This window comes from Cherax quadricarinatus, chromosome 88, assembly GCF_038502225.1.
Source record: "Cherax quadricarinatus isolate ZL_2023a chromosome 88, ASM3850222v1, whole genome shotgun sequence".
NCBI lineage: Eukaryota > Metazoa > Arthropoda > Malacostraca > Decapoda > Parastacidae > Cherax > Cherax quadricarinatus.
The window spans coordinates 1,637,804-1,654,667 of NC_091379.1; the positions used below are offsets into that span (position 1 = coordinate 1,637,804).

The 16,864-nt window shown below is 39.4% G+C and overlaps 1 protein-coding gene across 1 annotated transcript in view; it reads left to right on the plus strand.

Annotated features, from left to right (window-relative positions):
• The first annotated feature begins 5,177 nt into the window (after positions 1-5,177).
• LOC128698585 (uncharacterized) overlaps positions 5,178-16,864 on the plus strand; it is a 75,951-nt gene continuing 64,264 nt past the window's right edge. Inside the window, exon 1 of the mRNA XM_053790908.2 lies at positions 5,178-5,303. Coding sequence (XP_053646883.1) covers positions 5,286-5,303 — 18 coding nt within the window. The 5' untranslated portion in view covers positions 5,178-5,285. The remainder of the gene's footprint in view (positions 5,304-16,864) is intronic.

The following is a 16,864-nucleotide window of genomic DNA, read 5'->3' on the forward strand; positions in this document are numbered from 1 at the left end:
CAGTGAGGTAATCTCTTCCAGTTATTTGTAGTCTACCTACCTGGAGGGTATTCTCTCAGTAGTAGTAACTGGTTACTGGTAACTGGTTACTACTACTGAGATCTCAGTAGTAGTAACCAGTTACCAGTAACCAGTTACCACTACTGAGAATTCCGGGGATCAGCGCCCCCGCGGCCCGGTCCACCACCAGGCGCAGTACCTGAGTTGTGATTGAATTTTCGCGATGTAGTTAGATTTCAGTCATTCATGGTGATGAGGTGATTCAGTTAGTCATTTCTTCCGATGAATCAATACAATTACAGTCATTCCTGATGATAATTCATTAACAGTTAATTCTTGCAATGAGTCAATTCTGTTAGTCATTCTTGATGATAATTCAGATACAGTTGTGGAAAATTTTGGATTTTCCTAAATTCAGCATGTGTAAATTTGAATGCAATAATTGTGTAATAAAATACGATGCTTATTTGACGCTTTCTTGAAATTTCGAGTGGGGGGGGGGGGTGGAGACTGGCTGCTGAGTGGGGAGACGCCATTTGTATGTAATTTGTGGGCACTGATTGTCGTGGAAAATTCAACTAATAAGCCGGCGTCTTCGTGGCCAAATTGGGGTTTTTCGGCCTGAATTTGTAATAGGAACCCGTGTTAATGTCTCCTGCTGAAGAATTAGGACAGGAAATTTGCAGGACCTCAAGAATTACGTGTGAATGACAAAGATAAGGGATACAACCATCATTCACAAGGAAGTGCAACATTAGTCCTTTTGTTTAGATCTCTAACCAGCTAGTGTAGGGTCTAGGTGCCAGGCAGGTGTTGTGGTGTGATCCATCTACAGTAATTAAATGGTAAGTGGTTAATACAAATTTCTTTTGTGTACCCAGCAAGCTTAATCATATACAGTCCACAACTTGAATTTACCAGAGTACCCGGTTATAATTATTAATTTACCAGAGTAGCTGGTTATAATGATTAAATTACCAGAGTAGCTGGTTTGCAATTAATTTAACGTCAGGTCTAGCTTTTTGCGAGAGTGGTAGGGAGAGGGCATTGAGGGAGTTACAGTCCTGCGACCTACTGTGACTTAAGTCCCACTTATCTCACCCAAATTACTTGCCTGTAATAATTCAGGTAATGCCCTGTAAACCTCGTGCAGGTAATTTGCTCACATAATAATAATTCACACCAGTAATCCCTGATGATAAGGTTATTCAGTTACAGACATTCCTGATGATAATTTAGTTCCCGTCATTTCTGATAATGAAGTTATTCAATTCCACTCATTTCTGGTGATGAGTCAAATCAGTCTCATGCCTTACGTTCGTCGTAGATATAAAATAAATTATCAGTGACTCCTGTTATAGAATACCTTTAAGACAGGAGTCAGTGTTACGAGACACATGGCTAAATCTGCTTATCTCCCTATATCATAAACGGGTCATCTACACCTGGGGCTCTTAACTTTTCTACGAACAATTACAGAACCCTAATGGATTGCCCAGTACGTCTCCATTCCCCCTTCACCAAACTTTAACTCATCATCACAAGTCTTATTAAGTACGAATATGACCTCAAAGGATGTAAACAGCTTCGTTTTCACTTTACATATGATACCTAGGAACAGAACAGCTGAAAGAAAATCATAAGGGGCACATATTTGTGTCCCGTAGCTCGATCGGTAGCGCACTCGGCTCGCACACTGAGGTCCGGAGTTCGTATCTACGGTGCGGCTGGAAAAACATTACTTGTAGAAATAAAGATATATTATTATTATTATTATTATTATTATTATTATCATTTATTTATAGAAAACGGTAAACTCTTTAGAGATTGAGTCTCATACTCCCATATTTTTTTGGTTCCCAAATAATGAGGGATATGGGCTATCAGATATCGTTAAACTCAGTATTGAGTTCTTAGGTCTCGAGACACTCCCCAGATAGGGACCCAAGGCCGGGTTACCACTACTTGGAAAAGACCCGGGCCGGGAGAATACCGGCGAATAAAAAAAAAATTGAGTTCAACGATAACTGAGCCCTCAAGAACAATAGTTATCCTGATTTGACCCAAGGAAGCCGAGGGTAGCTGAAGTTCCTTGAGTGAATAAATCCACATCTGCATCATAGCTCACTTGAGGGGGTAACGATAGTAAATGTAGTATAAAACATAATCCCCCCTAGCAGAATTGAAATGAATGGATTTAGCATCAATCATGAGTGAATCAAGATAACAAAAGTAAGCAATAACACACTATCCAAAATATATACACCGAGAGGTGTATGTACACTTTAATCCCTTAGATAAGGGGTCAAGTTTTGTTGTCTGGTTGTGAATAGGTGACATAAGCCTTAATTATCCTTTCAGAAATGGATGGGCTCTGATCCCAAGTATGCCAGCCACACTACAGTCCATGTAGTCTTCAGGATCAGAAGCCTATGTATGAGGTGCGCGTATCCTGAAGGAGGAGGATTCACAAATAACCCGCACTTAGGAGAGGAAACTTATGACGACGTAGGAGAAGAATTAGTGTGGAAATTTGGAGAGGCTCTCCTAGTTTTTATGATAAAGAAGACTAAGTAATCCGCGAGTCATTAAGGCTAGCCACAAGTCAGCTCCTTCACGCACTCTTCAACATATATAATGAGTTAGTTTGATGATATTCACAGGGAAGCGCTAAGCCCTTAGGGATCGTATAGATTAAGGAATGGGAGATAATCAGTTTAACCAAACTGGATACATCAGCAGTATGCTGTTGCCTTGTTCTATATGGTAGTTTACACAATAGGAACAAAAGCCGTTTCCCGTAATATCCTGTTATGCAGGATGGGTCACAATGTGTCAGTTTGCGGCGATAGACTTCAGTAGTGTCAGCCTGAGCTGAAAGACTTCAGTATAGTCAACCTGAGCTGGAAGACTTCAGTATAGTCAACCTGAGCTGGAAGACTTCAGTATAGTCAACCTGAGCTGGAAGACTTCAGTATAGTCAACCTGAGCTGGAAGACTTCAGTAGAGCAATGATGATATTATTAAGCATTCCAGTAAGCGTTAATCAGCTACGGAGCTTCAAGGATTTCCCTCCAACAGAGCTGGAGTTACTATCATTTGGGAATTGCCGTCTCTCAGGATGGTTTATTCCATACATAGGAGAAAATAATTATTTGTGAAGATATTTCAGTGAGGTTTAATCTGAGAAAGGATAAAGAAGATTAGCTTAGATTCCTTGGATCAAATCTCCCTGAAGAGATTTAAATTATTAGTGGGTATTTACGTTTGTAGAACCCGTCCGCCAGTGTGGTCTTGAAAGCATGGTTTCTTATATCATGGTTTATTAACCTGGTTTATTTATTATTATTATTAAAGATTAGCCGGTACTCTCCCGGCCCGGGCCTTTTCCAAGTGGTGGCCCGGCCTTGGCTCCCTCTTTAGGGAGTGTCTGAGACCTAAGTCTCCCATGGGAGGAGGCATAAGTACCTCCTCATCTTTGGGACCAACTGTCCCCAGGCCTAGCCACAAGCTAGGCCTCTCTGGTCTGCCATCCCCGCCTTAAGGAGGCTAATGGGAATGACAGTCTTGTGAGCTAAAGGCTCAGACTCGGGCACCTACCCTACCCTAGAAGGGTTAGGCATGGTGTCGATTTAACCTGGTTTAACGCCTGTCGATTACATTATTGGTTGACTGATTACCTGGGTTTCAAGCTTACCGGAAGACACGTAAGCTAACACTAGTACTAGAAAACGTTTTCTAATAAACATGTCCTAGTTTTTGCTTGTGTTTTTCTAAACCAACTTGTCGGTACCTATTATCAAGGTTTAAACCAGAGCTTACCGACTACAAAAAGGTCATTAAGACTGCAAGTCATCTGTTCACCAGTCAGAAATACTCCAATCTTTTAAATAGGGATTAAAAGATTGGAGATGTGTATATGTATAGATTAAAAGATTGGAGATGTGTATAGGGATTAAAAGATTGGAGATGTGTATAAATACACATCTCTCGATGTAGATATCCTCATCCAAATCCATCAACTACACAATCATTCAGGTTGCATGTCACCAGTGAAGGATAATTTAATCCCTAAAATACGAAATAATTATATCCACACTGGCACACACATCCCTAAAAGTGAATGTTCTGCAAGAGAGACATACGCTACTTAATACTATATGCAAAGCGATTTACTCAGTATAGCTTTCAGTCATTTGACGAAGGCCTTACCACCCCACCTCCTAAAATATTAAATATAACATTACCTACTGTAATATTTATATTTCTCCACGCCACTTTAAAAAAAATCCAGTGTTTTAAGATAAATAGTGATGAACTGACGTTTTGTAGTAAAAAGAGGCCTGAGCTTGCTACCATCTGCAGCTCATAAGACTGCCATCCCCACGAGCCCCTTTGAGGCGGGGTAGATGGCAGACCAGAGGCCTAGCTTCTCCCTACGAGCCCCGTGAGGGCGGGGAATGTGGCTAGGCCTGGGGACACTTGGTCCCAAAGATGAGGAGGTACTTGTACCTCCTCCCATGGGAGACTTAAGTCTCGAGATACTCCCCAGATAGGGAGCCAAGGCCGGGTCACCACTACTTGGAAAAGACCCGGGGCGGGAGAATACCGGCGAATAAAAAAAAAAACTGACGTTCGCCAGGCTATAGGCATAAAAAAACGTCGATACATCGGTAAAAAAAATAATACAAAGTAATTCTGACAGGTGCACCGGGCGCCTCGGGTCCACAGGTTCTTACAATATTTTCTCCACAAGTTGGTGATATATGACAGTGAGGCAGGAAGTCCTTTCGTGCACAGGGACAAATGTAGTGTAAAATCCTCAGAATATGAGGGTCATCCTTTTAATTTAATTGAACGTTTGAAAAATGTAATTGGTATGCGAGGTGGTAACTAAGGAGGCTGGATGCTGTGCCCAATCTGGCCGTCACATCTCGCTGGGTTCAGCCATCCTAGTTCAAGAAAGAAATCCAATATTTATAAGATATTTCCCCAAACCCGGGAGCTTAATCGTCGAGAATCTACCGAAGTTACCCCTCTCTACCCACTAGATGACTCTAGGAATGCCCATGCCAGCACACCCACCACAAAACTAATGTTCTATATTCACACGTTGGCATCTTAACTAATGGGATTTTAATTCTATCTCAGGACTGGCCTGCCAGGAGACCCTCAGTGTCTTGGTAACTTTGGTCGTGTGTGGATGCGCGGCGGGGCGCTCCTGGACATATAAGCTGGACCTTACCTCCCTCTCAAGTCTATTACATTCAGGGGCCAGAAATCACATGTTCCAAATTAAAATGGTATGTTGGGGGGCATTAAGGTCTGTTTGTTCTCATTTATAAGCGTGTTTAAAGGAATTCATTGGAATAATCCTATTTTCTCGGTAAAGCAAGGTGAGATGGAGTGAAAGTGCTTCTCCACAGGATTTAAAAGTAATGGATTTTACGCTTGAAGGTATTTTTTGGAGGGATTTATCTAATTAGGTTAGGTTAGGTAAGGTTCGTCAGGAAACAGGACAAATGTTTCCTGACGCGGGTTTTAGTCAGATGATGACCCGCCTTTGGAGATTTTGGTCATCTGACCGAGGCCTTCCGCTGGCTTACCGGTCCACCCCTTTAAAAATTATGGTCATTTATAACCATTGTTGCCGGTTTTTTATCTAATTTTTTTTTGTGGATTACGTAACTCATTCTGAAAAAAAAATCTGTGATTATAAAATTTATTTTATATGAAGATTTGTGGCTATTACGGTATATGATTAATACAAATAGTTAATACAGAATTATTTTACCAAATTTTCATTATTTTTTCAATATTATGTTCACTAAGTATTTTCAGAAAAAAATATTGTGATTTGCATTTCAGGGGGAAAAAATGGTAAACTATTATATCCAATATTATTATCAAACAAAAATGTCGTCTGTGGAGTGAGTTCCTGCAGGCAAACACCGTCTGTAATAACAGTAAGAAATATAAACCAGGAACTGTAGAAAGTAATAGGACCAACAGTAAATTATATGCTAATCTAATAGTACTTGCGACATAGTGAACATAACTTCGGACACTTAACGAACCCACATAGACACTAATAACTTAAGGCACTTAACGAACCGACATAGAGACACTATAATAACTTAAGGCACTTAACGAACCCACATAGAGGCACTATAATAACTTAAAGCACTTAACGAACCCACAGAGACACTATAATAACTTAAGGCACTTAACGAACCCACATAGAGACATTAAAAAAAATACCACGGGCGGGGATAGAACCCGTGATCAGAGAGTCTCAAAACTGCAGACCGTCGCGTTAGCCACTGGACCAGCTAGCCACAACAACGAATCTTATTGTGGCTAGCTGGTCCAGTGGCTAACGCGACGGTCTGGAGTTTTGAGACTCTGATCGCGGGTTCTAACCCCGCCCGTGGTATGGTTTGTTTGCAATCGTGTCAGTAGAGACATTAAAATAACTTAAGGCACTTAACGAACCCATATAGACACTATGATAACTTAAAACACTTAACGAACCCACACAGGGACATTAAAATAACTTAAGGCACTTAACGAACCACAGAGACACTATAATAACTTAAGGCACTTAACGAACCACGAAGACACTATAATAACTTAAGACACTTAACGAACACACACACACAGAATCTGATAGTTATTACAACATAATTTTTAAAGGGGTGGACCGGTAAGCCAGTGGAAGCCCTCGATCAGGTGACCAAAAACTCCACCTGTGGGTCATCATATGACTAAGAATCGCGTCAGGAAGCACTTGTCCTGTTTCCTTAACGAACTCATATAAAGACAATATAATTACTTAAGACAATTAACGAACCCACAGAGACAATATAATTACGTCAGGTACTTTAACCTACATGGAGACAATATAATTACTTGAGGCATCTAATGAACCCACATAGAGACAATATAACAAGACTGATGAGTCACTGTTCCATAACACACTTTGTGTTTAGTGTTAAGCATTTAGGGTTATCAACTGGCAGAATATATTTAAGAATTATAGCTGGACCGATAGTATTGTGTGGATGACCAGGCTGGTATGGTCCATTCCTTCATCTTTAGACCTTTAGCCTAGGTTGGTTTGTTAATGGGGCTTAAAGCCTATTAACTATGCATGTGTCATTAAGACTGCTTGTCATACGTACACTACCAGGCAAGAAAATATTAATTCTGGTCTGCCATGCCCCCATTGTCAGCCTACGACCAGGTGTGTCATATATCTCAGGGATAAACAACACTTTTTCCTCCCTCCTGCTGATGATACTATAGGGTTGTCTTAACCATGCATGTGTTGTATTCCAGGGATACAGTATCCTTCTCATTATGAGGTTAATGTATAGCTATGAACAAGGGATACACACCTCGTCTCAGCAGTCGCAAGTCAGCGATGAGGAAAGCCAAGTGCTCAACCACAGACACAATCTGTGACCTTGTGTCCAGACCACAATTATGTAAACACTGACTTAATTTATATTAGTTACTCATAGTAAGCCACTGAACAGGGACATTATATAAAACCCGCGTCAGGTGGGTTTCCATGACAAATTGAAAAGATTTCTCATCTGGTGTGGGTCTTTGGGATATAGATGGCCTGCCTGTGATCTTAATGACCAGGTCTGGGTTAAAATATACTTTTTTTTTTACCCCTTTCCCTGAATACATCAACTTTTACGTTTTCAAACACCTCGAGACAGCAGATGATTTTCTTTACAAACTGATATTGCTAACCAGAAATCATTAAATGTAAGAAATCACAAATATTCCTTCATTTGTCATTAACTCCGTCTCTAGCAAAATTAACATACCTACTAACCGGGACGTAATTACACAGTAATTATGTCATTAGGCTCCAGACTGTCCGTCTGACTTAGTTTCAATAGTTAATTGGGTTTAAAGCCTTTCAACTACAATAAAGGGTCATTACGACTGTATAAAACTCGTTCAGCACCTGTCAAAGTTACTTTTATCCGTGAAATAGGACTGAGAGAAAACTGTCAGTGTATATACAGTGAGACATACACCACTCAGTGTATATACACTTAGATATACACCACTCAGTGTATATACACTTAGACATACACCACTCAGTGTATATACACTTAGACATACACCACTCAGTGTATATACACTGAGACACCACTCAGTATATATACACTGAGACATACACCACTCAGTATATATACACTGAGACATACACCACTCAGTATATATACACTGAGACATACACCACTCAGTGTATATACACTGAGACATACACCACTCAGTATATATACACTGAGACCACTCAGTATATATACACTGAGACACCACTCAGTATATATACACTGAGAAATACACCACTCAGTATATATACACTGAGACATACACCACTCAGTATATATACACTGAGACACCACTCAGTATATATACACTGAGACACCACTCAGTATATATACACTGAGACACCACTCAGTATATATACACTGAGACACCACTCAGTATATATACACTGAGGCACCACTCAGTATATATACACTGAGGCACCACTCAGTATATATACACTGAGCCACCACTCAGTATATATACACTGAGCCACCACTCAGTATATATATACTGAGACACCACTCAGTATATATACACTGAGACCACTCAGTATATATACACTGAGCCACCACTCAGTATATATACACTGAGACACCACTCAGTATATATACAATGAGACACCACTCAGTATATACACTGAGACCACTCAGTATATATACACTGAGACCACTCAGTATATATACACTGAGACACCACTCAGTATATATACACTGAGACACCACTCAGTATATATACACTGAGACACCACTCAGTATATATACACTGAGACACCACTCAGTATATATACACTGAGACACCACTCAGTATATATACACTGAGACACCACTCAGTATATATACACTGAGACACCACTCAGTATATATACACTGAGACACCACTCAGTATATATACACTGAGACACCACTCAGTATATATACACTGAGACCACTCAGTATATATACACTGAGACACCACTCAGTATATATACACTGAGACCACTCAGTATATATACACTGAGACCACTCAGTATATATACACTGAGACACCACTCAGTATATATACACTGAGACCACTCAGTATATATACACTGAGACCACTCAGTATATATACACTGAGACCACTCAGTATATATACACTGAGACACCACTCAGTATATATACACTGAGACCACTCAGTATATATACACTGAGACACCACTCAGTATATACACTGAGACCACTCAGTATATATACACTGAGACACCACTCAGTATATATACACTGAGACACCACTCAGTATATATACACTGAGACCACTCAGTATATATACACTGAGACCACTCAGTATATATACACTGAGACACCACTCAGTATATATACACTGAGACACCACTCAGTATATATACACTGAGACACCACTCAGTATATATACACTGAGACACCACTCAGTATATATACACTGAGACACCACTCAGTATATATACACTGAGACACCACTCAGTATATATACACTGAGACACCACTCAGTATATATACACTGAGACACCACTCAGTATATATACACTGAGACACCACTCAGTATATACACTGAGACCACTCAGTATATATACACTGAGACCACTCAGTATATATACACTGAGACACCACTCAGTATATATACACTGAGACACCACTCAGTATATATACACTGAGACACCACTCAGTATATATACACTGAGACCACTCAGTATATATACACTGAGACATACACCACTCAGTATATATACACTGAGACACCACTCAGTATATACACTGAGACACCACTCAGTATATACACTGAGACCACTCAGTATATATACACTGAGACCACTCAGTATATATACACTGAGACCACTCAGTATATATACACTGAGACCACTCAGTATATATACACTGAGACCACTCAGTATATATACACTGAGACCACTCAGTATATATACACTGAGACCACTCAGTATATATACACTGAGACCACTCAGTATATATACACTGAGACCACTCAGTATATATACACTGAGACACCACTCAGTATATATACACTGAGACCACTCAGTATATATACACTGAGACACCACTCAGTATATACACTGAGACCACTCAGTATATATACACTGAGACACCACTCAGTATATATACACTGAGACCACTCAGTATATATACACTGAGACCACTCAGTATATATACACTGAGACCACTCAGTATATATACACTGAGACACCACTCAGTATATACACTGAGACCACTCAGTATATATACACTGAGACACCACTCAGTATATATACACTGAGACACAACTCAGTATATATACACTGAGACACCACTCAGTATATATACACTGAGACCACTCAGTATATATACACTGAGACACCACTCAGTATATACACTGAGACCACTCAGTATATATACACTGAGACACCACTCAGTATATATACACTGAGACACCACTCAGTATATATACACTGAGCCACCACTCAGTATATATACACTGAGACCACTCAGTATATATACACTGAGACCACTCAGTATATATACACTGAGACACCACTCAGTATATATACACTGAGACACCACTCAGTATATATACACTGAGACCACTCAGTATATATACACTGAGACACCACTCAGTATATATACACTGAGACACCACTCAGTATATATACACTGAGACCACTCAGTATATATACACTGAGACACCACTCAGTATATATACACTGAGACCACTCAGTATATATATATTATAATCTAAGGTGGTATAAATAAGACTTATGAATAAATTCGTTAATAAATCATTTGTAAATCTTTAAAAAAAAAATAATATTAAAACAACAAAAATTTTGGCGATAAGAATGAACAAATTAGGAAATAAAAAAATAAAAAGAGGGAAAACAATAATTGTAAATGAAATCAAACAGAAAAAAATAGAAAAAACTAATAATAACAAGAATGATGTAATGTTGAGGGATAACTTGTGTATATTAGTATTATGAAATAATGTTGAGGGATAACTTGTGTATATTAGTATTATGAAATAATGTTGAGGGATAACTTGTGTATATTAGTATTATGAAATAATGTTGAGGGATAACTTGTGTATATTAGTATTATGAAATAATGTTGAGGGATAACTTGTGTATATTAGTATTATGAAATAATGTTGAGGGATAACTTGTGTATATCAGTATTATGAAATAATGTTGAGGGATAACTTGTGTATATTAGTATTATGAAATAATGTTGAGGGATAACTTGTGTATATCAGTATTATGAAATAATGTTGAGGGATAACTTGTGTATATCAGTATTATGAAATAATGTTTAAAAAAACCAGGATAACCCCGGAGGGTTAGTAAACCAGGATACTTCCGGTGGGTTAGTAACCCAGGATACTTCCGGTGGGTTAGTAACCCAGGATACTTCCGGTGGGTTAGTAACCCAGGATACTTCCGGTGGGTTAGTAACCCAGGATACTTCCGGTGGGTTAGTAACCCAGGATACTTCCGGTGGGTTAGTAACCCAGGATACTTCCGGTGGGTTAGTAACCCAGGATAACTCCCGAGCGTTAGTAACCCACGATACCACTGATGCGGGGGCACTGACCCCCGAAATCACTGCTATTTTATACCCCTCTCTAGCTAGCATGGTCCAGTAGGCCTTCTGCAGTGTTCCTCTATTCTTATGTTCTGAAAGTTCCGCCTACATGGTAGGCTTCCTCAGTCGAATGATTCAGAGAACCGCCAAGTTGATAAACAGACACATGTGCAACACTTAGGTATCTGAGCATTTCGGGCAAATGAAGTCAGTGTCCAAGTCGATTAACACCCAGGTACCCATTTTACTGATGGGGAACATAGGCAACAGGTGGAAAGAAACACGCCCAATGTTTGTACTCTGGCTGGGAATCGAACCCAGGCTCTCGCCGTGTGAAGCGAGAGCGTTAACCACCAGGCCACCAGAGCCCCAGGATGAACGTGTCAAAACAAATTCATCTACATTCCTGTCAGACACAGCAACATCTCGGGATCTTAATACAGGGGATTCTTTACTCGCCTAAACCTTTTGGCATGACCTACTTCCACATTAGTCAAATGTGATACTACCTACGACTGCTGCACCTCTCCTGACTACAGTATATAAGCCACTTCTTCGCACATATGCTGTATTTTCAAGATTGATGGATTGATTACATCGATTCAAGACTGAGGGACTGATTACCTCAAAACTCCTCCTGTTCTTTCACCATTTTCCTTTGTATGGACTGATGAAGCCACTGTGTGGCGAAACGTTTCCTCATTAAGATACCAAAGTGTTGCACAATTCCTCAGTCGAATTTAGGTGACTGAAGATGGAGATGTGAAGGTAATGTGGTCAGTCCATCAACCTTGAAAGTCTGATCACATAATTCCTCTTCCAGTCACGTAACAGTATCCGCGTTTATCTGAACGGGGATCGAGCCTGCAACAGGTCTTGTGATGAATGACTTGTATGGTTGAAAGACATACTAGCTTGTGCTAATAGGTCTGATGCCGTGCCCCTTAAGTGGATGTGACCTGACCTGACTATGTTGGTCACTGGTTTAAGCCGGGAGGTGACTTGGGCCTGCCTCGCATGGGCCAGTAGACCTGCTACCTGTATACCACCAGTTACAGTGTACTTTAGTACCTAGCACTGGGAATATGTTAACTTTAAATATATATATGTCGTGCCGAATAGATAAAAACTTGCGATTTTGGCTTAAATAGCAACGGTCTTCTTACCGAATAAGGCAAGCGAAAATTTGTGTATGCAATAATTTCGCAAAAATCATTCTGAACCTAACGAAAAAAATATATTTCATTGTGTTTGTTTATTATTAAATTATTGTAAACTTATCTAAAATACATTTAGTTGGATTAGGCTATTAAATTGCTCTTGTTATAATAAGGTTAGGTAAGTTTTCTAAGGTTCTTTTGGTACGAAGTTATTAATTTTTACATTAACATAAATGAAAAAATATATCTAAACGTATAAGAGAAAATTTTAGCGAGGACTTAATTTTAAACGAGTTCTAACTAATTGACCAGTTTTACCTAGTCAGTATACATATATATATATATATATATATATATATATATATATATATATATATATATATAAGATACATCACTCGTGATAAATAAAAAGCGTATCTACTACAAATCCATGGAATAGGCGCTAAGTTGTCGAATGCTAGAAACAAATTCTTAGTTTAAAAATGAATCACAAATCAGTAGTGTTTTGTTATATGTGGGGGGAATATTTTCCAGTAAAAGTGGGGTTTTTGACAAGGATGTGTGATGTCACCACGCTTGTTTAAGATGTATAAAGTGGTTAATGACGGGGCTGTACGAGAAGCGATTACCAGAGTGTTAAGGAAGGTGTGGTCTTGGAGGATAATGAATATGATGTAAAGTGAGGCTGGTCTCAGTTACTTTATCTTAAGATACTACCAGGAACTGTCTTTTGTCAATCGGGTGTAAAGCCTAGTTCCTGTAGGCTAGAGGATGTGTCTTCGAGACTAGTTCCTGTAGGCTGGAGGATATCTTCGAGCCTAGTTCATGTAGACTAGAGGATGTGTCTTCGAGCCTAGTTCCTGTAGGCTGGAGGATGTCTTCGAGCCTAGTTCCTGTAGGCTGGAGGATGTGTCTTCGAGACTAGTTCCTGTAGGCTGGAAGATGTGTCTTCGAGACTAGTTCCTGTAGGCTGGAGGATGTCTTCGAGCCTAGTTCCAGTAGGCTGGAGGATGTGTCTTCGAGATTAGTTCCTGTAGGCTGGAGGATGTGTCTTCGAGACTAGTTCCTGTAGGCTGGAGGATGTCTTCGAGCCTAGTTCCCGTAGGCTGGAGGATGTGTCTTCGAGCCTAGTTCCCGTAGGCTGGAGGATGTGTCTTCGAGCCTAGTTCCTCTAGGCTAGGATGTGTTTTAACCAGGTTCACCATCTAAAACCCGCGTCAGGAGACAAGTCTACTCTTTCCTGAGAAACCACTGGAAGAAAGTATAAACAAAACTCAGTGGCCAACAAAGCAGATTAATTTTAGGGACTCGAGAATGATAATCTTATACCTAACATTTAATGAGGATCACAACAGTGTTCTCACTGCCACAAATAATAAGATGAATAACTAAGATCTTCAAAACAAGAGATGCCAAAACCGATGATGCTCTTAAAGTCGCTTGTTATCTTTAGAATGGAATATCGCTGTACCATAACAGCGATTTTTAATGAAGGAGCAATCTGGGATCTGGAGTGTTCAGAGAATGTTGATTGCCTCTGTGAAGTCCGTCAAACTGGACTTTTTGGAACGTAGGCAACAAAACTGTATAAATTCCGGGGAAACTGATCACAAACCTCAACACCGAAATAACTGAAACACTGCTATATTCCTGTATTTTTATCTACAATGGACTGAAGAAGCCACTGGCTGGCGAAAAGTTTCCAGAAGAGACACCCAAATGTTGCACAAGTGTCTCGTTTATCAATTAGTCAGTTTTTCTAAATAATTTATTCACACCGAAAAAAATTCCCTACGAGATCAAGAGGGTTGACAGACGGTACAAAATACCCCCAGTGAAAAGCAAGGAAGCGGCGAGTCCACTAATGGATAACCTAGTGTGATGACGTAAAGACGTTTCAACACCCTTCATACATAAGGGAAATTAGCAAGAGACCTCTAGTTCTCTTCAAGAGGGAAGTTTGTGTGTTCCTCAAGTTAGTTCCTGATCTGGCCGGCTATGGTACCTTTGTTGAGCTAAATACGGTCATCACTAACAGTCAGTTGAACAGACGATTTACCAGGAGGCCTGGTCTGGGACCAAGGGGGCAGCGACCCCGGAATTATGTACTAGTAAAGACCTCGGCAACTGTAAGGTTACGCAACCCATTCTCTCACATACATCAGCCATTGATTCCACCTGACTGGGTGGACCATTTGTTTAAGCCAGGGGTTGACATGAACCTGCTCCGCATAGGCCAGTAGGCCTGCTGCAGTGTTCCTTCTTTCTTATGTTCTTAAATCTGTAGTGACCATACAACCCTTGAGAAACGTAGGGTAATACGGGTAATCAGAGAAAAGCGAGGGGTAACTCAAATCCCTTGAGTCAGAACGCTGTCGTCTGCTTCAAGTGTCTCCATCCCCAGTTTATTTTACGAATTCAACACAGAAATTAACGCATTGTTCATCCCACTCTATCACAAGTCTTTCTTCCATTTATGGCTGTCTTGACTTCTTCAAAACACTTAACATTGTAAACAAAAGTTTAATTTCGACATTAAATAAAACGAGAAGTCCTCAGAAGGTAAAAATGGAAGTTTGATGTTTTATACAACTTCATTAGGCTATATAAACCGAAAGATCTATGTCTTTTGGTATATATATACAATGAGAAATTACTTTAATCAGTATAATATCTTGTTAGGTAAGACACATATGCAACAGTTAGGTATCTTTATTTCGAAACGTTTCGCCTACACAGTAGGCTTCTTCAGTCGAGTACAGAAAAGTTGATAGAAGCAGAAGATACTTGAAGACGATGTAATCAGTCCATCACCCTTAAAGTTTTGAGGTGGTCAGTCCCTCAGTCTGGAGAAGAGCATTGTTCATATTGTTTCATACTATGGAACAATGCTCTTCTCCAGACTGAGGGACTGACCACCTCAAAACTTTAAGGGTGATGGACTGTTTACATCGTCTTCAAGTCTCTTCTGCTTCTATCAACTTTTCTGTACTCGACTGAAGAAGCCTACTGTGTAGGCGAAACGTTTCGAAATAAAGATACCTAACTGTTGCATATGTGTCTTACCTAACAACCTGTCGGTATTTTATACCATTTTAATGTTCAGTATAATATCTGTTTGAGACATCTTGAACGGTGGCGGGCAGGTTACCTGCAGCTTTCTTAATGACCCTCTTGCAGTCGATAGACTTCAAACTCAATTAACCAACCATTTGAGATAAATACTAGTTTCTGTTTTAGGGATTAAACAATTCTTGAGTAGAGTACAAGACTTTAAAACTGATAAACTGACGTTACTGACGTAGAATTGATTCACTGTGGTGTGTCAATCCCCTCTTTCAGAGCGCATTTTGGAGTCCTACCATTTCATCCAGAATGTGATATACTATTTATAAAGACACAGACTTAGAAGCCAGCTAAACAACTCTTCCCAAAGACCAAAAGCTCCACTTGAGAGAGGAACATTAGACGCCTTAACTCGCATCAAAGAACATTTTCACATTTATCTTGACAAACAAAATGCTACCACCTTAAGTGGTAAAAAAAATCATCACATTTACTCATTTGGGAAGCGGCAAGTCTCCAGTGCAAATGAAGCACAGGCAACCTTAAGATGGTAACAAGAATTCTAGTGCCCTGGGGCACGCCAGGGCAAGAGAAGGATATACCTAGACAGGAGCAGATCATGATAAAAATTAATTATAACGAAATTAGCGGAGAGAAAATTAGTATTATTAAGCTGAACCAGGACCAAATTAAGAAACAAAACTTAACTTAGAGCAGATATAATGACAAAATTATACGAGTTTGTCCGTACTCCGGCTGATAATAAAACTGCGAGTACCAAACATAATTGGTACATATACATATATATATATATATATATATATATATATATATATATATATATATATATATATATATATATATATATATATATATATATATATATATATATATATATATATATATATTATATGCAAAACAAACACTGTGAAAGAACAGTAAAATTTCAAGCGT